Below are 18,247 nucleotides of genomic sequence, written 5' to 3' on the forward strand. Positions count from 1 at the left end.
CTGGACCATTGAAAATAAGAAACTAAGCCAAAGTAGATTAGAATGCTATCTGGCACTAAAAAGAGATTACGAATTAGCAGAATATCTCTATACCGTCAGAGATAGAAAGTCGAGACCGATCCTAACCAAGTACAGGCTTAGTCACCACAAACTGGCAATCGAAATAGGAAAGCACACACAAAAAAGCATGACGACCAAAAGAAAACAGAACATGTGGTCACTGTGAGGTTGGGACAGAGATGCACTTTGACCTACAATGTAAAACATTCAATAAAACAAGGAACATTTATCAAGTTCAACTCCGTAATCTCAGATTCCAAAGAGCTCAATGACCTCTCAACATTAAAAATACTCCTGTCCTGGGAGAAGGAGAGAGGTCATGTCTTGCTGCCCAATATGTATCACCAGACACACACACACACACGCACACACACACACAGACACAAACGATATGTATTCATTATTAATAGTGTGTGTTCATTTCAGGCCTACTGTTTGAATTGTAAGTGTGATGCAAATAAAGCCCCTTCGAATAGAAAAAAAATTGAATTGAATTGAATTGAATAGAGAGAGAGAGAGAGAGAGAGAGAGAGAGAGAGAGAGAGAGAGAGAGAGAGAGAGAGAGAGAGAGAGAGAGAGAGTGTGTGTTGATGCAGGCAGTGCAGCAGTGCAGTCGCACCTTTCCACCAACTCCGGACAAGGACACGCTCCCTCACTCCGCACCACACAGACCCGCTTCTTTTTTGGTCAGAAAACTGAACACCGTCGGAGAATTTCTCCTTCTGAAATCTGCGAGCTTCATCTTGAACCTGCTCTCTCTCTTTTTTTCTCCCGATCACACTTCACTTCACCGCCAGTCTTCAAGTCGTCGCGAGGTGCCGGCAGATGTAAGTAAACCAGCCTTCTTACATTTTAACGAGCTTCTTTTCCAAGCACGTGCGGTTTCTGCTTTCATCACCAGATGAAATTCAGAGCAGTTTATTATCGCTGTAAACTTTCTCATACATTGTTCATTTTCTTTTACCTTCGTTGCCTCGTGGATGTGCCGAGTTAACTGCGCGCGCGGCTTTGAATAAACAATGAAATTGACCTAATCTGGTGGAAAGGTGGGTATAAAAACGACACCTTTAGTCGGCTACCAAAAGAGAAAATCAATATCGGTGTAGCCTACATACAGCTGACCAGACAACAGTCTGGGACAGTTAAGCTGAAATGAAAGTGCATGGCTGCTTTCGGTTCTTTGTGTCTCACACCACATTGTCAAGGCTAGATTGACAACCATGCAGTTACTGTACACTGGAATTGATTGTTCCCCCCTTGACCAAGTCTACTCCACCAGGTTTGCCCCCCTTCACACAGATGTGTTAATGCACATTTTAAACACACACTTTATCTTTTTAAGGGTACTTCACTGCCAACTGACCGTTTTCAACCCAGTTCAAATCCCCTTTCAGAAGATTAGGAGGCAAGTTGGGCCCACCCTGCTTCATTTAGCTTCTGGGTATTGACACATTTTCTACTCTCCCCCCCCCCCAGGACTTTGAGAGGTGAACGATGTGAACAGTGCTGGAATGCAACAGGATTATCATCTGACCGTAACTGAGAGGAGGCGAAGCGACCAGGCCATTAGATCACACGTTTTCTGCTGCACTACAATGCCTTTGAGGTTATAATGTCTACGCTGAAGCACGTTATTCTACAGGATAAAGAGCAGGATGTTCAGAAGAAGCTGGACTGGAGTTACATTGAGTGGGTTGGAAATGAAGTTGTCACCACAGGTGTGGCAAATGCACAGACCCAAACGGACTGTGGGCCTTTTCAGCACAAGGAGTGTCAGACCAGCAACCCGGTCATAATGCACATAGATCTCACGCGGACACACTCCAAGCTGAGAAATTCGTCCCTGGTGGACTCTGATGGCTTGGTCGCACCTTTCTTCCAGTTTGACCGGCAGGCACCTGCACGCATCTCCACATCTCCCACCTTGAGGAGGATGAGGAGCACCAGACGTCCTCTGGATATCCGGGATCCTGTCATGATGGGGAGCACTCAGGAAGAGCCTTCCTCTGAGAGCACACAATCCCCCATAAGCCCCCTGTCCCTAGTACACAGAGGCCAATCTCCTCTTGCAGCAAGCCCGCTCTCCGATGGAGAGATCTGTCACAATCATCGGCCCATTTCTTGCTCCAGCCGACAGAAGACCAGGTCACGTAGATCAAAGACGTTTGACAACGGTGTCACTTCCAAGAGACAAGAATGTCGCAGTGCTCATCCTACTATTGTTAAAGATTTTGGATTTCCTGAAAGTGGAGAACAGGTGAGCTTTTACCAGTCGTCTGTGGGATTTCACATAAAGCATGTCTGCATATAATCATTTGTTTCTCTAATCATCACGCAAACTAGGGTTGCCCGATATACAATACGTGATATTGCGATATCGATTATGAATATGGCGATATAACGTGAATAAATAAATAAGGACCACGTCTACAGAACAGGACATGTTTTACAGGTTGTACAGTATAAAATAAATAAATAAAGAGAACAGGACACAACTTTTCTTTCGCTTCTCTGATTCGTTCCGTTTAGTTGTCTCTATCTATTTCTTCACTTACACTGTCACTCTGTCGAAATATGCACACACGTGGTACGCTCCATAGGGCTTATCACGTAGTGGACCCAAGCGCTGACATGTACTAACATGTGCAAGTGGCACGGTAACTGGCCAATGAAATGATGATCATTATAGCGTTTCAAGCGGGCTCTAAATCGAACGCAACTAAGCCACACAGTCAACGGATAGGACGCAATGCCCCACAAAATAAACAAAATATTGCATGCTTATTTATAATATTGCGCAACGTGATATCGCGATATCGATATTGAGCCAATATATGATGCACCCCTACCGCAAACCTCTCCCCAACATCACTACGGGCCATGTGCTTTAGTCTGGTGAGGATTTTTATCCAAAGCCTATAAATTAAATGGTTAAAAATTCCTTCCTTGCGGAAACCTTCTCTCCCTCATGCTGCCTTACCTCCTGCGGTGGTCACTCACAATGCGAGCTTTGACAGCAAATGAATCAGCAGTTACATGCACTGACAGCTCTGACCAAACCCACTGCCTGGAGGACCCTGGGAAGTGCTCTCCTTGGGCCCCTATTCACCGCAGTCAGCAGTCACCCAATAATAGAGGGGTCAGTGAGCGATGGAAAAAGATAATGGGGAGATCTATTCATCAGCTCGTGGTATTCAACCGAGCACATTCTCAATAGAGTCCCGACATTCTCCTCAGATATCAGAGGCTTTTGAATCCAAGCGACCACTTAAAACACTGATTCAAATTTGAATGTCTTTGAAACTGATATAGTGGAGTCGTTAGCAGTTGGAGGTCTTTGCACCCTCTATTTAATGCTGAGTGCACAGTAAGATAGTGCTATTATGGCATGTAAATAGTATAATAACAGCTTTGGAAAATAAAAATCTGATTTGAACTTGTTTTACTTACACACTGGAACTTCAAAGCATGTTAAGGAGACGTTAATCATCTCAGCACATTTACAGTTATGTATGTTTTCAGCAAATAGTGATGTCTTAGTGTATAGAATTTGAAGTTTTTCATTGACTGATGCAGTATTTCTTCTCTTTTTGCAGGAGAAAGAGCTTTGCCCTAATAGGTACGTGTACCTTGGACTGTTTTGCATGTTGTCTGTGGGCTGTTAGCATAGCCAAAAACACACGGACTTCACTTTCAAGCTTGTGAGAACATGTTTGCATATCAGCAATGTAGTAAAATCATTTCCTGTAACTGATAAGCTGGACTACAGTGTGCATATATGTGTATATATATATTTATATATGTTTTTGATTCATCTCTAATTTCCATAGTAAACCACAGCTGTTTCAAAAAAAGCTGTGCGACATCATTTCCTTAACACGGAAATTTGAGCTATAACATTCAGCATCATGAGTGCCATGCCTTCTATGCTTGTGAGTGAGGATGATTGGACCTTTGGTTTAAGGAGCCCTATTGTTCATTCATTGTCAGTCATGTCTTTGTTAATGGAGCATAAGCTTGGTGGGTTACGTTTTGAGAGTCCCATGGTTATGTATGGGGCTAGACAAACCCTCATTAAGGCTGTTTTCTCTTACTGCCACCCACACCCCTCCTAATGGGCTGCCGGGCTCTTCCCCTCACTGGATAATTAGGCAGCTTTTGTCCCTCTAATTGCACCCTGGCACTGTGCCTCTTACAGTGACTGGGCCCTGCGAGCCATTGGTTGGGACAGTTTTGTTTTTGGGCATCATTATTTTCTCTTGTTGTGCGGGGAACAAAACACCCATTTTTTACAAGTCCTGTCGTTGGCAGAGAGGCTAACACAGAGAAAGCTTTCTGAGTGGTCACACAACAACACAATGTCATTGTGAGAATGCTGTGGAATGAACTGCAAGGAGGCACTGACCTGGTTTAGAGGAGTAATCGTGCCTTTCTTACTGTCCCATTAGCCACGCATCCTCTACAGTGCTCAGGTGCTTGCTGCTGCTGCTGCTGACTATTGTCTGTCCTAGCATCGCTGCCTGCCTATACATTGATCTGGAGGAGGGGGTTGTATCAGTTTACCTGGGGAGAACACAGCCCCTGCCCGTGGGAGCAATGAACAATTGGTGCTTTCACAGTTCAACAAAAGTGTTCTTGAGAAAAAAAACGTGTCAGTGTTCTCCTGTTCAGTTGCAGACTAGCTGATCCTCATAGTGTACAGGTTGGCCCTGCAGTCATGTGGCCTACATGTGTATTGGAGTTAGTGTTGTTTGCTGCTTGTGCAAATGCAGCTACTGTGTGAGGGGATATTATGAGCTATAAGAGGGAGAAAGTCAAGTCCACAAAGCCGATTTTACATATAATGGTAGACAGAGACAAACCAGTACCAGCATTGTTCCCCTTGCTTGTACTTCTGCTCCACTTTATTGTATTGTTATAAACAGGGTCATTAGCTCTTATCTGTATGCCAGGCTTCCTTATGGTCCGATCATGTCCTGATAACCTTAACCGTTACTAGGGGTGTGAATCTTCACTGGTCTCACGTTTGGATTTGATTATCCTGTCAACGATTCGAAATCGATTCAACGTCACGATGCATCACGATGTGTCACCTCCTCAATATTATTATGTATTGCTACACATGGGTTTCATCAACAAATTCAAGCAGTCAGATATGTATGAACGCCCCTTTTTATTGTATCTGCTCTTAAAAAAAAGACACTTCCTGAATGCTGCGGAGTCTGAACACAGCAGACAACAGACAAAAGGCAAAAACAAAAAAAGCAGCGACTGGAAAATCAACAAGTAACATCAGTAGGCAATAATTGATTATGGTCTGTCACTGGATCGATGCAGAACCGTCTAGGTCCGCATCGCGATGCATCGGTGCAATGATTCATTTCAACACCCCTAACCGTTAACACGTGTTGATCTACCCCGATGTAATGAGGATGCGTTTACTGTACAATCTAACATTGGTGTGAAGTGGATTCTGTAACTCAGATTTTGTGATATTATTTCTCCTTTGTCAGAACTTTTTCCATCTGCTTTTGAACTCTTAAACTGTTGTTTTTAAAGGCAAGACCCTGCTGTCGATCAGTGTCACCGTGCTAAAAGGGAACCTCACTTTTGGCAAAACCAGCTTGTCTGGTTGCTGTGCACCTTAGTTCTGTTGACTGCAGCCGTGTGTTACATGACTAGAAACCTCTTGTTAGCATTGGAACAGTTTGGATTGTTATTGTTGAAGTCAACAATCAAGTTTTGCTACGTTTAGAATCGTTTCATTCTTGTAACAAAGGAAAATATGAATATGGCCATGCCCTTTCAAAATATTTAGTCAGCACATTTAATATCACGCTCACCTCTATAACATAATTGAATTAAATTTATGAGGGTCTTTGGTTTTGAATTTCAACACTTCCATTTTACTTTCAGCAGTAATCCCTGAAGTACAACATCAGAGGATAAGTCAAAACACTTGAGAACAGTGTCTGTCTGAGCTTTGCCTGAGGCTAAAAGGCAGGCCTGTGTTTTTCCAGCCACAGCCATGCCTCGGTTACTAACAATGAAAAGGAGACCAAGAGGATTATAACTGGCACACACTGGCAGCTCGCCTCCTTCCACACAAATAGGGTGATACATTAATCAGCTATCCACACATAACACTTATCCTTCATACTCATGTTAATCACCATTTTGCTTCACAATGCAGATGGTATTTCAGTGGTATTTCAACCATGTAAGATGACAAAAGGAATTCTGTTATTTCCTGTCTATTCTCTTTGTGCGGTATTACATTTACAGTAAAATAATAGTGGGTCTTCTTGTCACAGGGAATCTCAGATGTCCCGTGAGCCTGTGTTGAAAATGTCAAGCATTACTGTCTGCCAGTTTTAATGTTAGTGTGGTTGTCAGCCAAAAAAGAAGTGGAATACCATCTGAAGACATAACGCCTGTTTACAGTTCCTCTAGGCTCCATGAAAGGAGACGAAGCTCCGTGGTGGTCAGCTTGCCCGGATTGGATGTTTCACCAGGAGACCTTTTTGTATCCAATGGAGCAGCTGACATTTTAAATGATTCAAACTTCTCTGGTAAAATTCTACATTGTATTAAATATATTTTAATGGTATCTTTTCTGGCTTTGTGAATCAAGTGGCTGATTTACCCTATGGATGCTTCCTCATGTACCAATTGGTGTATCTCCCTGTCAGTCAAAATAAAAAATAACCCCCCAGTCCTGAAGAGCAAAATGAGCTATCATGTGTAGGGATGCACCAATCCGACTTTTTCAGTCCTGATACCTACGCCTGGGCTTTGTGTATCTGTCGATACCCGATACCGATCCAATACTGTTGTTGAATTAATAATCTGTATACCTTTCACCTTATACCTTCCTTCCACTATGTGGAAGAGACTAAAGGCACCAGACTTTCCTAAACATTACTTTCCTAACTAAGACAAAATGACATAGGTTTAATGTATTGAATTCTTATTTATTTGTACACTCAACTCTTCCAGCATGAGACACACGAGCGACAGAGGGAAAAAAACTAACAAAACTGGATCGGCCCGTGGATCTGTTAATTTTTCCGATCCCCGATCCAGCTATTTTGTCAGTATCGGGACCGATATCCGATCTTAATATCGGATCGGTGCACCCCCCTAATCATGTGTGTGGCTGTAACCTGTCCTACCATGTTGTTGAGGCAATGTAAGCAAGATATCAGCATTAAAGTTTGGTTGTTTCCCACGCTCCATTAATGAATGAAGATAGTTGAAAATAGTTCTCTAAGTAGTTGCCTTTGTTATGATGCTTTTGCAAACCATTCACAGTCTAGGTGTTGACCCATGACCCCTTTGAAGGGAGGCGGAGTAGTAAAGTGGTTTGACTTTTTTTTTGCACTTTCAAAACTTGACCCTGTATTATATTCTAGGTAGTATTTCACTCATTATCTGAATTACTGTTCTGTAATAAGCTTTCATGCTTGACAGCTTTTAGAATTTTAATAAATAGCATCTTATAAAAATCATTTTTCTAGACAAACCGTTATTCTGTATATATGTAATTCGTCATAAATCGCAAATGCAATTGTTCACACCAAAATTGTCAAACAATCCCGGTTATTCAAAAAAAAAATGACAATGTGCAAAACCTTCATATTTGAAGCTTATTAGAGACTTTGAAAGGCAGATAATTGGAACTAGCACTAAAACAGTTTTAGTCCTCAGTTTGAAAAGGTTAATCAGCATACATTTAGTCAGTGTGTGTTGGTGCTCCTTACCAGTGTATCAGTATGTGGTTCAAAACCTAAAACGTGTCCCAAAGATAAAAAACCAACACATAGCCTTAGCCTACACTATTTGTGTGCTTCCAAGCTCTCATATTTGCAACCCCAGTTGTAACCCTGACACACCGTTTTGTGTGATTCTAATCCCATCTGTTGCACAGCACACATTCTTGCTTGATCTTTTGTTCATAATCTGTATTTAATGTTTATGATTTTTTTTGCAGATACAAAGAAGTCAAAGTGGCCCTTTTCAAGGCGTGGTACGGTAGGTGTTTGTCTGTTAGTTGTTAATGTTGTTGTTGTCGTTGTTGTTGTTGTGTGCGGCTAGTGCCAGTGGTGTGCTTGGAGTTTTGTTTTTCGATGCACTTTGTTTTAGCTGTGGGCAGTTGGTTTGGACATTGTTCTCTGACCCGCTTCTCAAAGCAGATTAATGTGGTTCCTCTTATCCCTTTTGCCCCACACAGCTTTTGTAATTGGTCAACAATTGAAATGCAGAACTTAAACCAAACTTGTTAGTTTAGTTTTTAAAAACAAAGTTTTTCAACGCTGTCATATAAAGAGATATTTGAACAAAATAACTTTGCAAACAGGTCCTTTTCCTCAATCAACACACATCCATAACTGAAAGTCTTTTTTTTTTTAAATCTGCCCATATACAGTATGATAACTGCATGTCTTTTCCCTCACCTTTCAGACTAAAGGGAAGTCACAGACAGGCACGGCATCTGATATTGAAAAATATCTCTCAACATCACAGATTCAAGACTGGAGAAACCCTGACCTACAGAGGTATAAGGTGAGAAATGAGCAATGTCAGCTGCAAAAGCCCTTAAGCATCCAGACTGTTTGTTAGATAAATCCTCATGTTGGTTCTGACTGTGCAAAGGCTTCTAATGCAAGCAAAGTCAGAGTTTGAACTAAGAGATCCAGATTTGGAATCCAAATAGATCTCAGTGTTTAACAAGTGACTCAGAAATAACAGGACAGCAGTTAGAAGGAAGCTCCCATAACATTTAGATGACACAAGTTATGCAAGAACCAGAATTTCTAGGCAATAACCAGTCAGATCAACCTGCACGCAATTATGGAGAAAAAAAACAAAACAATGACATGCGCTTGAGTGTGTAACAGAATATACTGTCTTTTTTTTTCTTTCTGCCCGTCCGTGTGCAGGACTACTCTCTGGCAGAGTTCCTGCGGGACCAGTCTTCCCAGGTGAGCGCCGCCTCTGACCCGCAGGGCTTCAAGAGAGGAGAGGCCATCTGGGAACTCTTCACCAGCGAGTGTGTTTACTTCCTGGATCAGCTCATGGTTCTCAAAGAGGTGACCCTGCAAAGCCTCAGAATACACACACACATACATACATACACACACACACACACACACACACACACACACACACACACACACACACACACACGAACCACACATAAATAGACCAAACCCAAGGGAAACCCAACACCTGCTGCTTTGTGTTTTTATTCTTTACAGCAGAGGATTGTAATGCTAGCACAACAGATTTCTTTCTTTCTCTGACTGCTTTGTTGCTTTCAGGTGTTTTTGGCTACCCTCACGAACCTGCACATACAGAACTGCCTGACTGATGTCGACTCCTGGAGGCTGTTTGCAAACCTTAATGAGCTTTGCCTGGTGAGATCTGGTGCAAATAAGAAGCACGAGGCCTGTTAGTTTTAGGCGTGTTTTGTCAATAATCACAAACAAATGCAGCCTTCATAGCATTATAATAGAACATTTTGTTGCTGTGCAGCATCATAAGGTAAAAGACAGAAAATCGTAACTCTTCGTTGCTCTCGAAAAAGTCCTCTTACATGAAAAGATTAGTTATTTTGATTATTTATTTGTTAAAGCTTTATTTAGCCTTGTTGCGTTCAAGAGGCACCGATAGCAAGTAGTGAGAGACAAACAGCAAGACAGAAAACACAAGATACTGTCTGCCACACAATCAGAATTAAACTGAAAAATCATGAATAACATTTAGAATAAAATCATACAAAATATTTAAAAACAACAGCTGTCTGAAAACATAAAAGTAAAGACCAATCCAAAACAATAACTTAATGTGTGACATGCATAGTGTTCTTATTGTTGGCACCCAAGATTCAAACTGAGGTCAGTCTCTACCTATTCATTCGTTAATTCATTCATCACTCATTCAAACTGTTACAGTTTATGACATTTAATATTTTTTTTAGTGGCAAATCAACTCCTTGTTGTTTTTGCCTTTTTAATTGACAACACTTACATTCTCGCATTTACGCTACAGTTAATGGTGAAAACAAAGTGACCTGTAATATTGAAGGACTGCACCATTCATAGGGAATGACATATTTATATTAGTCATTTTTAGTATTAATTATAATTAGTTGTATTACTTTGTGATTCAGAAGACACAAAAGAGGAAATACATTACAAAATGTTTTTTTTTTTCTTCTATTAACAAACTGAACCTGGCAGGTGTTGCATGACTGTGTGGTGACAATTGACACTGAGTGTTTTCTGCTGCAGGTGAGCTTTGGTTTCCTGAACAAAATCCTCCGCGTCATCAAGGACACATTGGAGATTACGGAGGGTGGCGGGCCCACCCTGCTGGAGCTGCTGAGCAAGGCAAGTGTGACTCATACGTGGACACACATTGACACAAACACGTTGACTCTGACTTACGCTCAACGATTCGCTCAACTATTCGTTCAAATGTAAAACTCCACTGATAAGATGTTGGACACAAGGGAAACATTTCACACTTGAATACAAACTTGTCTAAATGTATGCTGGATACGTGTGCACATTATTCATGAGTGCACAACACTCATTCAATTAGATTGATTCACAACATTTCATAATAATAATAATAAAAATAATATATATATATATATATATATATATATATATATATATATATCTCACAATGATGGCTTTCCAGGTTCAGGTTGCCTCAAAGAGCTCACAGCAATCATAGTTTAATATGTTCTTTCATAATGAATAATTTTGCTCCAAAGATCATTTGAAACCTTTTCATCATACTGTTAAATTATGCATCACAAGAAGCAGCCTCACAGTAGCTGGATAATGTGTTTTCACTCACAGGGTAAATTTTGTGCTTGTACCCAGACTGGTATCTTCTTCTTGCCTTTTTATGATCTGTTTATCTGCAGGTTAATGGCTGATGTGACCTAGCAGCCTGTATCCTAATGTTTGTATAACACTCCTATCTGTTGGCAGGCTTTCCAGGAGAGTGTATGTCACTGCCTGCAGAAGTACTGCCTCAACTACTCCACGGCTCTGCTTTATCTGGACAGCCTGAAGCCCAGAGAGGACTTTGGATCTTACGTGAAGGTATAGGAGGGTATTCCCAGAAGGCAGCTAAATTGTGTGTACGAGTCAGAGCAGGGGCAGGGACGCCATGTACCTCAACAACGCTGCAGGCAGCACATTGCAAAGTATAATGGTGTGTTCCCTTTGTACTTGGAAGTCGGAATTTCCAAGTCAGAAATTTCAAATGGAATGCCCTCTGATGTTGGATTTCCAACTTGGAAACTCGGACAACCTCACTATCCAACATGGCGGCTCTGTGCTTCGACAGTAGTGAAAGCTGTAGTAATATATAGTTTAATAGCACTCCTGTCTTATTTGTGTCTCATTAAACCAGTCCTGTCCAACTTCTATCTGTCGACATGTTGCTAGGGTGTTTGTATGCACAAAATACAGCGTAATGTGTAGTTTTCAACTGCTAGCTAGTATTGCTAGCAATGGCTAACCTGGCTAGAGCTCTGTCCGACTTGTACTGGAACGTGATCAACTCGGGTGTGACGCCATTCCCAGCTCCGGCTTCCAACTTCCACAGTCAATGGAAAGCAGCATAGGAGAGAACGCAGCATAAGAGAGGACACAGCAGGATTGAGGCCTAAACCGCAAACAAGCAGTTCAGTGTCACCAAGGCCTCAAGGCTCTCCATTCCGATTCTTTGAGGGTGGAGTTGAAACGGGTCACATGCTTATTTCACAGAGGAAATTTTTATTTTGATTCAATGGTGGTTCATAGTTTTACCGGGCTTTTTCAACGAAAAATAAAGCCACACTTTAGAGCGCCACTTACTGTGCTCCATGGCTGCAACACAGCAAGCGCCTGAAAGTACGCTGGCTGCTACGGAAACCAAAACTTGTGCATGTTAAATCTGATTTTTCTATCGGATTCAAAACCAAACTTTACAAACAATTCCAATTTAAAAAAAAAAAACGATTCCATTGGAATGTGACCATGTGTCCCTCGTGTAACCTTCCCTGTATTATGACCGGCTCGCAGGCTACAACAAAGGGGGGAGAATACACAGCAAACTTAACGTTGACAAACTGACATTTATTAACTTCAACTGCAAACATAAAGACAATGGGATGTAGAAGTCAGGATCAGTGGTGTATGAGGGCGTGTGAATGGCTCGATGGTGTTTTAAGCCCCCAACGTCTCCTTCAAGGCAGCGCTGCGACCGTTGACTTCAAGGCACCTAACCCTAACCTTAACCCTAACCATAACCATAACCATAACCATAACCATTGCCTAATCCTAGTGCCTTCCAGGCAGCGCTGCGACCGTTGACTTCTTTTAGCATTCATCTCAATACTTTATTTCAGTCCCTTAAACTACTTCTTTATTCTATATTATTTATGTTGTTACCTTCTCTGCGTTTTTCCTCTATTTTTTCCTTTCTATTTATAAATCCTTTTCTGGTTCAACTTAAAAATGGACACCCAAAAACCACATCCCAGCTCTAGATCCATCCCTTTTCCTTTGCCCTGTGGTACTATTGGTGTATCTTGCCTGGGCTTCGTACCCCAATCCCCCAGATGTTGGGGTGACAGAGCTGCCTCTACACTACGAACTTAACCATCCATTACTCCACGACATCCCATTCAACTCCCTCAGAAAACCTCCCCTGTTGTTTTCAGATCAATAGGCCATTGCCATGAAATTATAACCCTTAATCACTAACTCTAACCCTACCCCAACCATAACCATAACCATGGCCTAATTCTTGTGCCTTCCAGGCAGCGCTGCGACCGTTGACTTCAAGGCACCTAACCCTAACCTTAAGCCTAACCATAACCATAACCAATGCCTAATCCTAGGCGACGTTGGGGGCTTAAAATACCGATAAACGTGTGAATTCAATGAACAACGTGAGATGCATTGTGTCAGTGTTAACAAAAGACGCAACAAAATAAAGGTGAACTCAGGCTGGTGCAGGGTGAAGGGACCGACACACACTGGCCTGTAGGCAGGCTGGGTTAAGTAACCTGGGAACTCCCAGTTACCTCATTACCATGTAGGTAAGAGCCTGCAAGTGCACAAACAATAACACACTACACCACTGACGCAAGGCAACAGGCTCTGGGGCTGTCACACCCTGTCATCATGCGTACGTATTTGTAAGGGCTTTTGTTTTGGTCTTAGACATCACACGCTTTTCACTGCCCATCCCCCGCCCCCCTCCATTACCTCTCTGTTCTAACAAACACCGTGACCACTCTTTCACCCCTCTTCCTTCTCCAGCCGACAGCCCTCCTCTCTCACCCTGTCCTGTCTCTCTCTCTGTCTCCCCAGTGGTGCGAGAGGAACGATCAGTGTCGGAGACTGCAACTGCGCGACCTGCTGGTGGCGCCGCTGCAGAGGCTAACTCGATACCCCCTGCTGTTGCGGAATATCGCGAAGAGATGCCAGACGGAGGACGAGACCGGAGGCCTGCAGGTCGTAGCAGAGCAAGTGGACACATCTATATGTGAGCACCGTGAACTACTTCCCTTTTTATTGAAAAATGCATCAATACAAAATATGTTCTCACTGACATAAACCAGTGATGTTCTTTACCACCTGAGAATTCCTGCACTGCCTTATCAGCAGACTCTCACTGACTGAGTAAACACACTGTAGGGTAGAGGGTTATAACCCTCTACCCTACAGTGTGTTTACTCATGTATTTGAGTTATATGACTTGAAGCTCTTTTCAGCTGATCACAAGCTGAACATTCCTGTGTCAGACGTATTAGCCGTGTCATTTAGCGGACCGTGACTTAAGTGTTTCTTCAGTCGGGTGTTTGACAAACATAATAAGATACAAAAGCATGTCAAGCCAATGTAAATAGGTTATCTTTGTCAAACAAACAGGCAAACAGGCTACATGATTTGGACGGCAGCCAGGAGCCCTGACCGTTTACTCCACACAGCATGCCTCTGCCTGCAGACCTGTTGTGGCGGTTTACTCTGTAACTAGATGGACAGACTGTGGGAAATGTGCTGCAGCAATGCACCTCAACTACTGACTTTAATATAACCATTAAAAAGGTGTGGCAGAGCAGCACAGGTGGCGAGACGGATTGTAATCACGGAGAAGATGTGTAGGGCAATGTCCTCTGGGTGTGGGGGGGGGGATATTTACTGGAAAAGCTGAGTGTGCTATAATCTCCCACGAGTCACGGCATGGTTACGCCCGTGTTTGGCAGGCAACCATCACTATACAGTAAAACACAAGGTAATAAATCAGTGCTAAAGAACAATATATCTCCTTTGAAATAAAATGTGTTATTAATGTCATTAAAGTACATGGCTTTAAAAGTGGTTAATTGATCCTAAACATATGCAGTATTGGTAGTTTTTAGCAGTACATTCCAGTCAGAGGTTTATGTCAGTTTTGTCCCTCTTGATTGAAAGGATGCCTCTCTGCTTCCAGGTGATTTAGAGGGAAAAGTCAAATGGATGGATAACTACCAGAAGGTGAAACAGTTGAGAGATGCCCTGGTGTGGCAGCCTGTTTGGGAGAGAGAGAAGCGTGCCTTCTTTCCTGAGGTCTGTGTGGTTATATGTTTATTTGTTTATATATACATATATATATATATATATAATCACAGTCACAGATATAAGACACTTCATCCACAGCTTTTGTGTGCAGATAAGATGATCCAATCATATATCTGGACGTGAAATCTGATATCATGTAAAGCGGAGAAAACTATTCCCATTTTACAATGCACTGTGTCATGAGCATTTACTTAAGTGTCATTAACTTTGATCTTTCGATATCAGTTAACGTGCCAAAAGGTGAAAATGTTTTCTTCTTAACTTACTGACTGCTTCTCTTTCAGAATCTGAAACATCTCTTAAAGGCTGTCACTCTGGAGAATCTCATTTCTCACAGAAGTCTGCTGCACGAAGGGAAAATGGGGCTCTCGGGTTTGTACAGCTGGCACAGCTTCAACACATTTTAAGTGCTCAGTGCTTCCATTTGAGTAAAATCTCACAGCATCTTTCTTTTGGTTGATCACCAGGGAACACAAAGCTGAACGATGTTTACCTGTTCCTGTTTGACGAATTCCTGCTGATCACAAAGATAAAGAGAAACAAGAAGGTTGGTCACTCCGTTGTCCTGTTATCTATCTGATCTGGACCACGACAGACATTCAGCGTAAAGCTGTACAGAGGCTTCACAACGTGTTCACACTGTGTCTTGTCTTCCTGTGTAGCGCTCCATCGGTCCAGAGCAGAATCCTCTAAGGATGCCACAGAACCTGGAGCTGGATCATCTCCTGAAAGAGGGATGCACCTTCACGGTTCTGGACCAGCCCGTCTCTCTGGACCGACTCCAGCTCAAGAACATTGATCAGCTCAATGCTTCAAGTAATATTAGTATTCTTTCTTATTGATTTCATTGGTTTTCAAGCACCCTTAGCATGATATGTTTAGAGCGCACAACAGAATCGAAACAGTCAGGCTGGGTCTTTTTTATGATTGATTTTATGCTTCCTTTGTAGCATCGGGGCTGCCTCATTCTTTCATAATCATGCACCAGAACCGCTACCAGCAGTGTATCGGAGCATTCATCCTGCAAGCTGCGTCAGAGTCTGCCAAGGTACAGTGAATTCCAAAAGGCGAGCTGGCAGAGCACTGGTTACGTTCTGTTCTCAAAAATATTGTTGTACATACCATACAGATGTACAACATCACCTGTGGATTTGTTAATTATCTCCAAACATTTCTGCCTTCTGTGTAGCATCAACATTCACAGAGAACCACAACAATATTTTTAAATGTATGTTTTGCTCAAGGCAGTTTTTTATGCGAGTTTAGAGGATTTTGAAGTAAACCAACTCATCCCTTCCACAGTACATTATATTTACCTTGTGTGATTGCAATTACTTACTGACATAGACTATTTTACATTGGCCAGGGGTTTTCTTTATGAAAATGTATTTTGTCTTAAATGTGCATGCATTTTATCTGCAAGTTAGTCTTCTACTTTATAAATTGCAATGCAGGAACTCATTAGTTAACATATTTATGCATATTACATGTCCATTTACATTAACTTCTACCTATGTGCATCTCTAAAGTCATTTTGTTCTTTCTGTAAATGGAGGAAACTGGTTTAACTGGTCAGGGTTGTTCTTACATGTATGTGGCTGTAGTTGGGGCTCGTATCAATCCACTTTACAAATGAAGAGTTAAACAAATAAGTACAACACTATCACATGAGCAAACCATCCCGATAGCTGCTGGATAATAAACTTGATGACATTTCTCTTTCTGAACACCTTCATGTGTGACTTTCTGCAGAAAGAGTGGATGTCAAAGATAGAGGGCGCTGTGACGGCGCTGCTGAAGCTGGACTCTCAGCAGCCGCGAGTCAAGAGCTCCTCACTGTGGCTGGAGTCTTCACAGATATGACCAACAGCACTACAAGCCATCTGAAATGTCTCTACACTTCACTGTCTCCTGACATTTTGTAAATTACTGTACTAGCACTAGGATCATTTTATAAACATGTTTGCCTTTAAAGGCAGCTGCTGCAGTAGTTTACAATAAATCTCTCATTATGTAGTAAAAGAGGTTCCTGAGTGTTTTTCCTTAGAACGCACATTTGATTTCTGATATAAAGTTCACTTTTCAGCAAATCAATTTGACCTCAAGTTCCATTTAGTAGCAGTTGTGAGCTTATGATCATATCAGATGCTTTTCATCAGCAGTTGGAGATTGTTCAGTAGTGTCAATTTTAGAAAAACCCATGTACCAGAAGTGCTTTAACGTGAAATTTGAACATTCATAATTCAATGACAACTGAGCAAACTCCCATATGCTAAACAAGCTCCTGTGATACCGCATGATCAAAAGCTCCAGAAGAGCTACTAAATAGACCCCGAGGTGAGATTTTTAAGGATCAACCAATACTGGTTTTTCAAGGCCGATACCAATTATTAGTTGATGAAACTGATAACAGATACTTGGAACCGATATACAATAATAGTAATAATATAGTACATGAAAATGAAAATCTTTAAATCATAATTAAGATTTTGTAATGTTACAAACTCCAACACAAAACTTTGTGTAAATGTTTTAAGCAATGATTTAATACATTAGAAACTTTCAACATAATACAGAGTAAAAGCTAGTCAGATAGTGTTGTGGGCGGGACATTAAGTCAGACTCAGTGGTGAGGGAAATTAATTTTATCGGTTATCAGGGAAATAAAACGCAGGTACAGATAATCTGCAAACTGCCAAAAAATGGGCAGATAATCTGTCTATCCCTAGAGATTTTGCCAACTGCTGTTTCCAAGATCAAGAATGAACTTCAAATTAAAGGTCTTGCTTGGTAAACAAAAAAAAAAAAAAAAAACTTTCTTCAGAGAAATAAATATTATATATATATATATATATATATATATATATATATATATATAAAAAAAAATTGTATTGCAAATTGTATGCATTTTTTAAACTTTTTAATGTATTTAAGAGTAATTATTATTGTCTATAAACAAAAAAAAACATAAGATCAATAGAAACATACAGTGGGTTTTATTTAGGTTTTTCATGATGATGAATTAGAAAATCAACTGGTGCATGTGAACATAAATTACATAATTTCTCTCGTCCCTTCAGGTATACCGAGATCACCCAGACTGTGGTAATACATGGTGCGTGTCACCGCTAAGGGCCAGTTAAGTCATCATGCATGATAACTGACAGCAACACAAAGCAAGCCACAATTCAGTGTGTACAGATCTGTGGTGCCTTTTTTGTAATAAAAAAAACAAAACAAAAGTAAGACACTGATGAGTCCACACACACATTTTAACTGTTAATGTTTCTACATCCACAAGTTTTATACATTTTCTTTTTCTCTTTCATTACAAACATTTACAAAGATAATTATGACAGCCTTAGTATTAATGAGCGGTTAAGTACATCAGGGCTAGAAATGCTGAAGCCTGTATAAAGTTGGTGGTCATACGTTTGTGGCTGGGTTCTCATACAAACGAGCCCAGAATACAATAAGGTGCAAATCATCTCTCTAGGGTTTAAGGGACTGTACAGCTTGATAGATAAATCACAAATCATTGATCAAATGCA

At 41.3% G+C, this 18,247-nt stretch overlaps 1 protein-coding gene across 2 annotated transcripts; it reads left to right on the plus strand.

Annotated features, from left to right (window-relative positions):
* Window positions 1-632: 632 nt before the first annotated feature.
* Window positions 633-16,718, plus strand: plekhg7 (pleckstrin homology domain containing, family G (with RhoGef domain) member 7). 2 transcript variants are annotated; one of them, XM_039809585.1, is made up of 17 exons: window positions 754-887; window positions 1,537-2,317; window positions 3,657-3,679; window positions 6,505-6,632; window positions 8,054-8,094; window positions 8,524-8,625; window positions 9,003-9,152; window positions 9,384-9,479; window positions 10,356-10,454; window positions 11,070-11,183; window positions 13,446-13,620; window positions 14,569-14,684; window positions 14,981-15,068; window positions 15,164-15,243; window positions 15,359-15,512; window positions 15,647-15,744; window positions 16,449-16,718. In XM_039809585.1, exons 2-17 carry the CDS (start codon window positions 1,673-1,675, stop codon window positions 16,557-16,559), a joined length of 2,220 nt encoding a protein of 739 aa, XP_039665519.1. In that variant the 5' UTR covers window positions 754-887; window positions 1,537-1,672; the 3' UTR covers window positions 16,560-16,718. The 2 variants fall into 2 exon arrangements, with proteins under 2 accessions (XP_039665520.1, XP_039665519.1); XM_039809586.1 differs by lacking the exon at window positions 1,537-2,317 and having other exon boundaries at window positions 633-887.
* Window positions 16,719-18,247: the final 1,529 nt, after the last annotated feature.

Source organism: Perca fluviatilis, chromosome 8, assembly GCF_010015445.1.
Source record: "Perca fluviatilis chromosome 8, GENO_Pfluv_1.0, whole genome shotgun sequence".
NCBI lineage: Eukaryota > Metazoa > Chordata > Actinopteri > Perciformes > Percidae > Perca > Perca fluviatilis.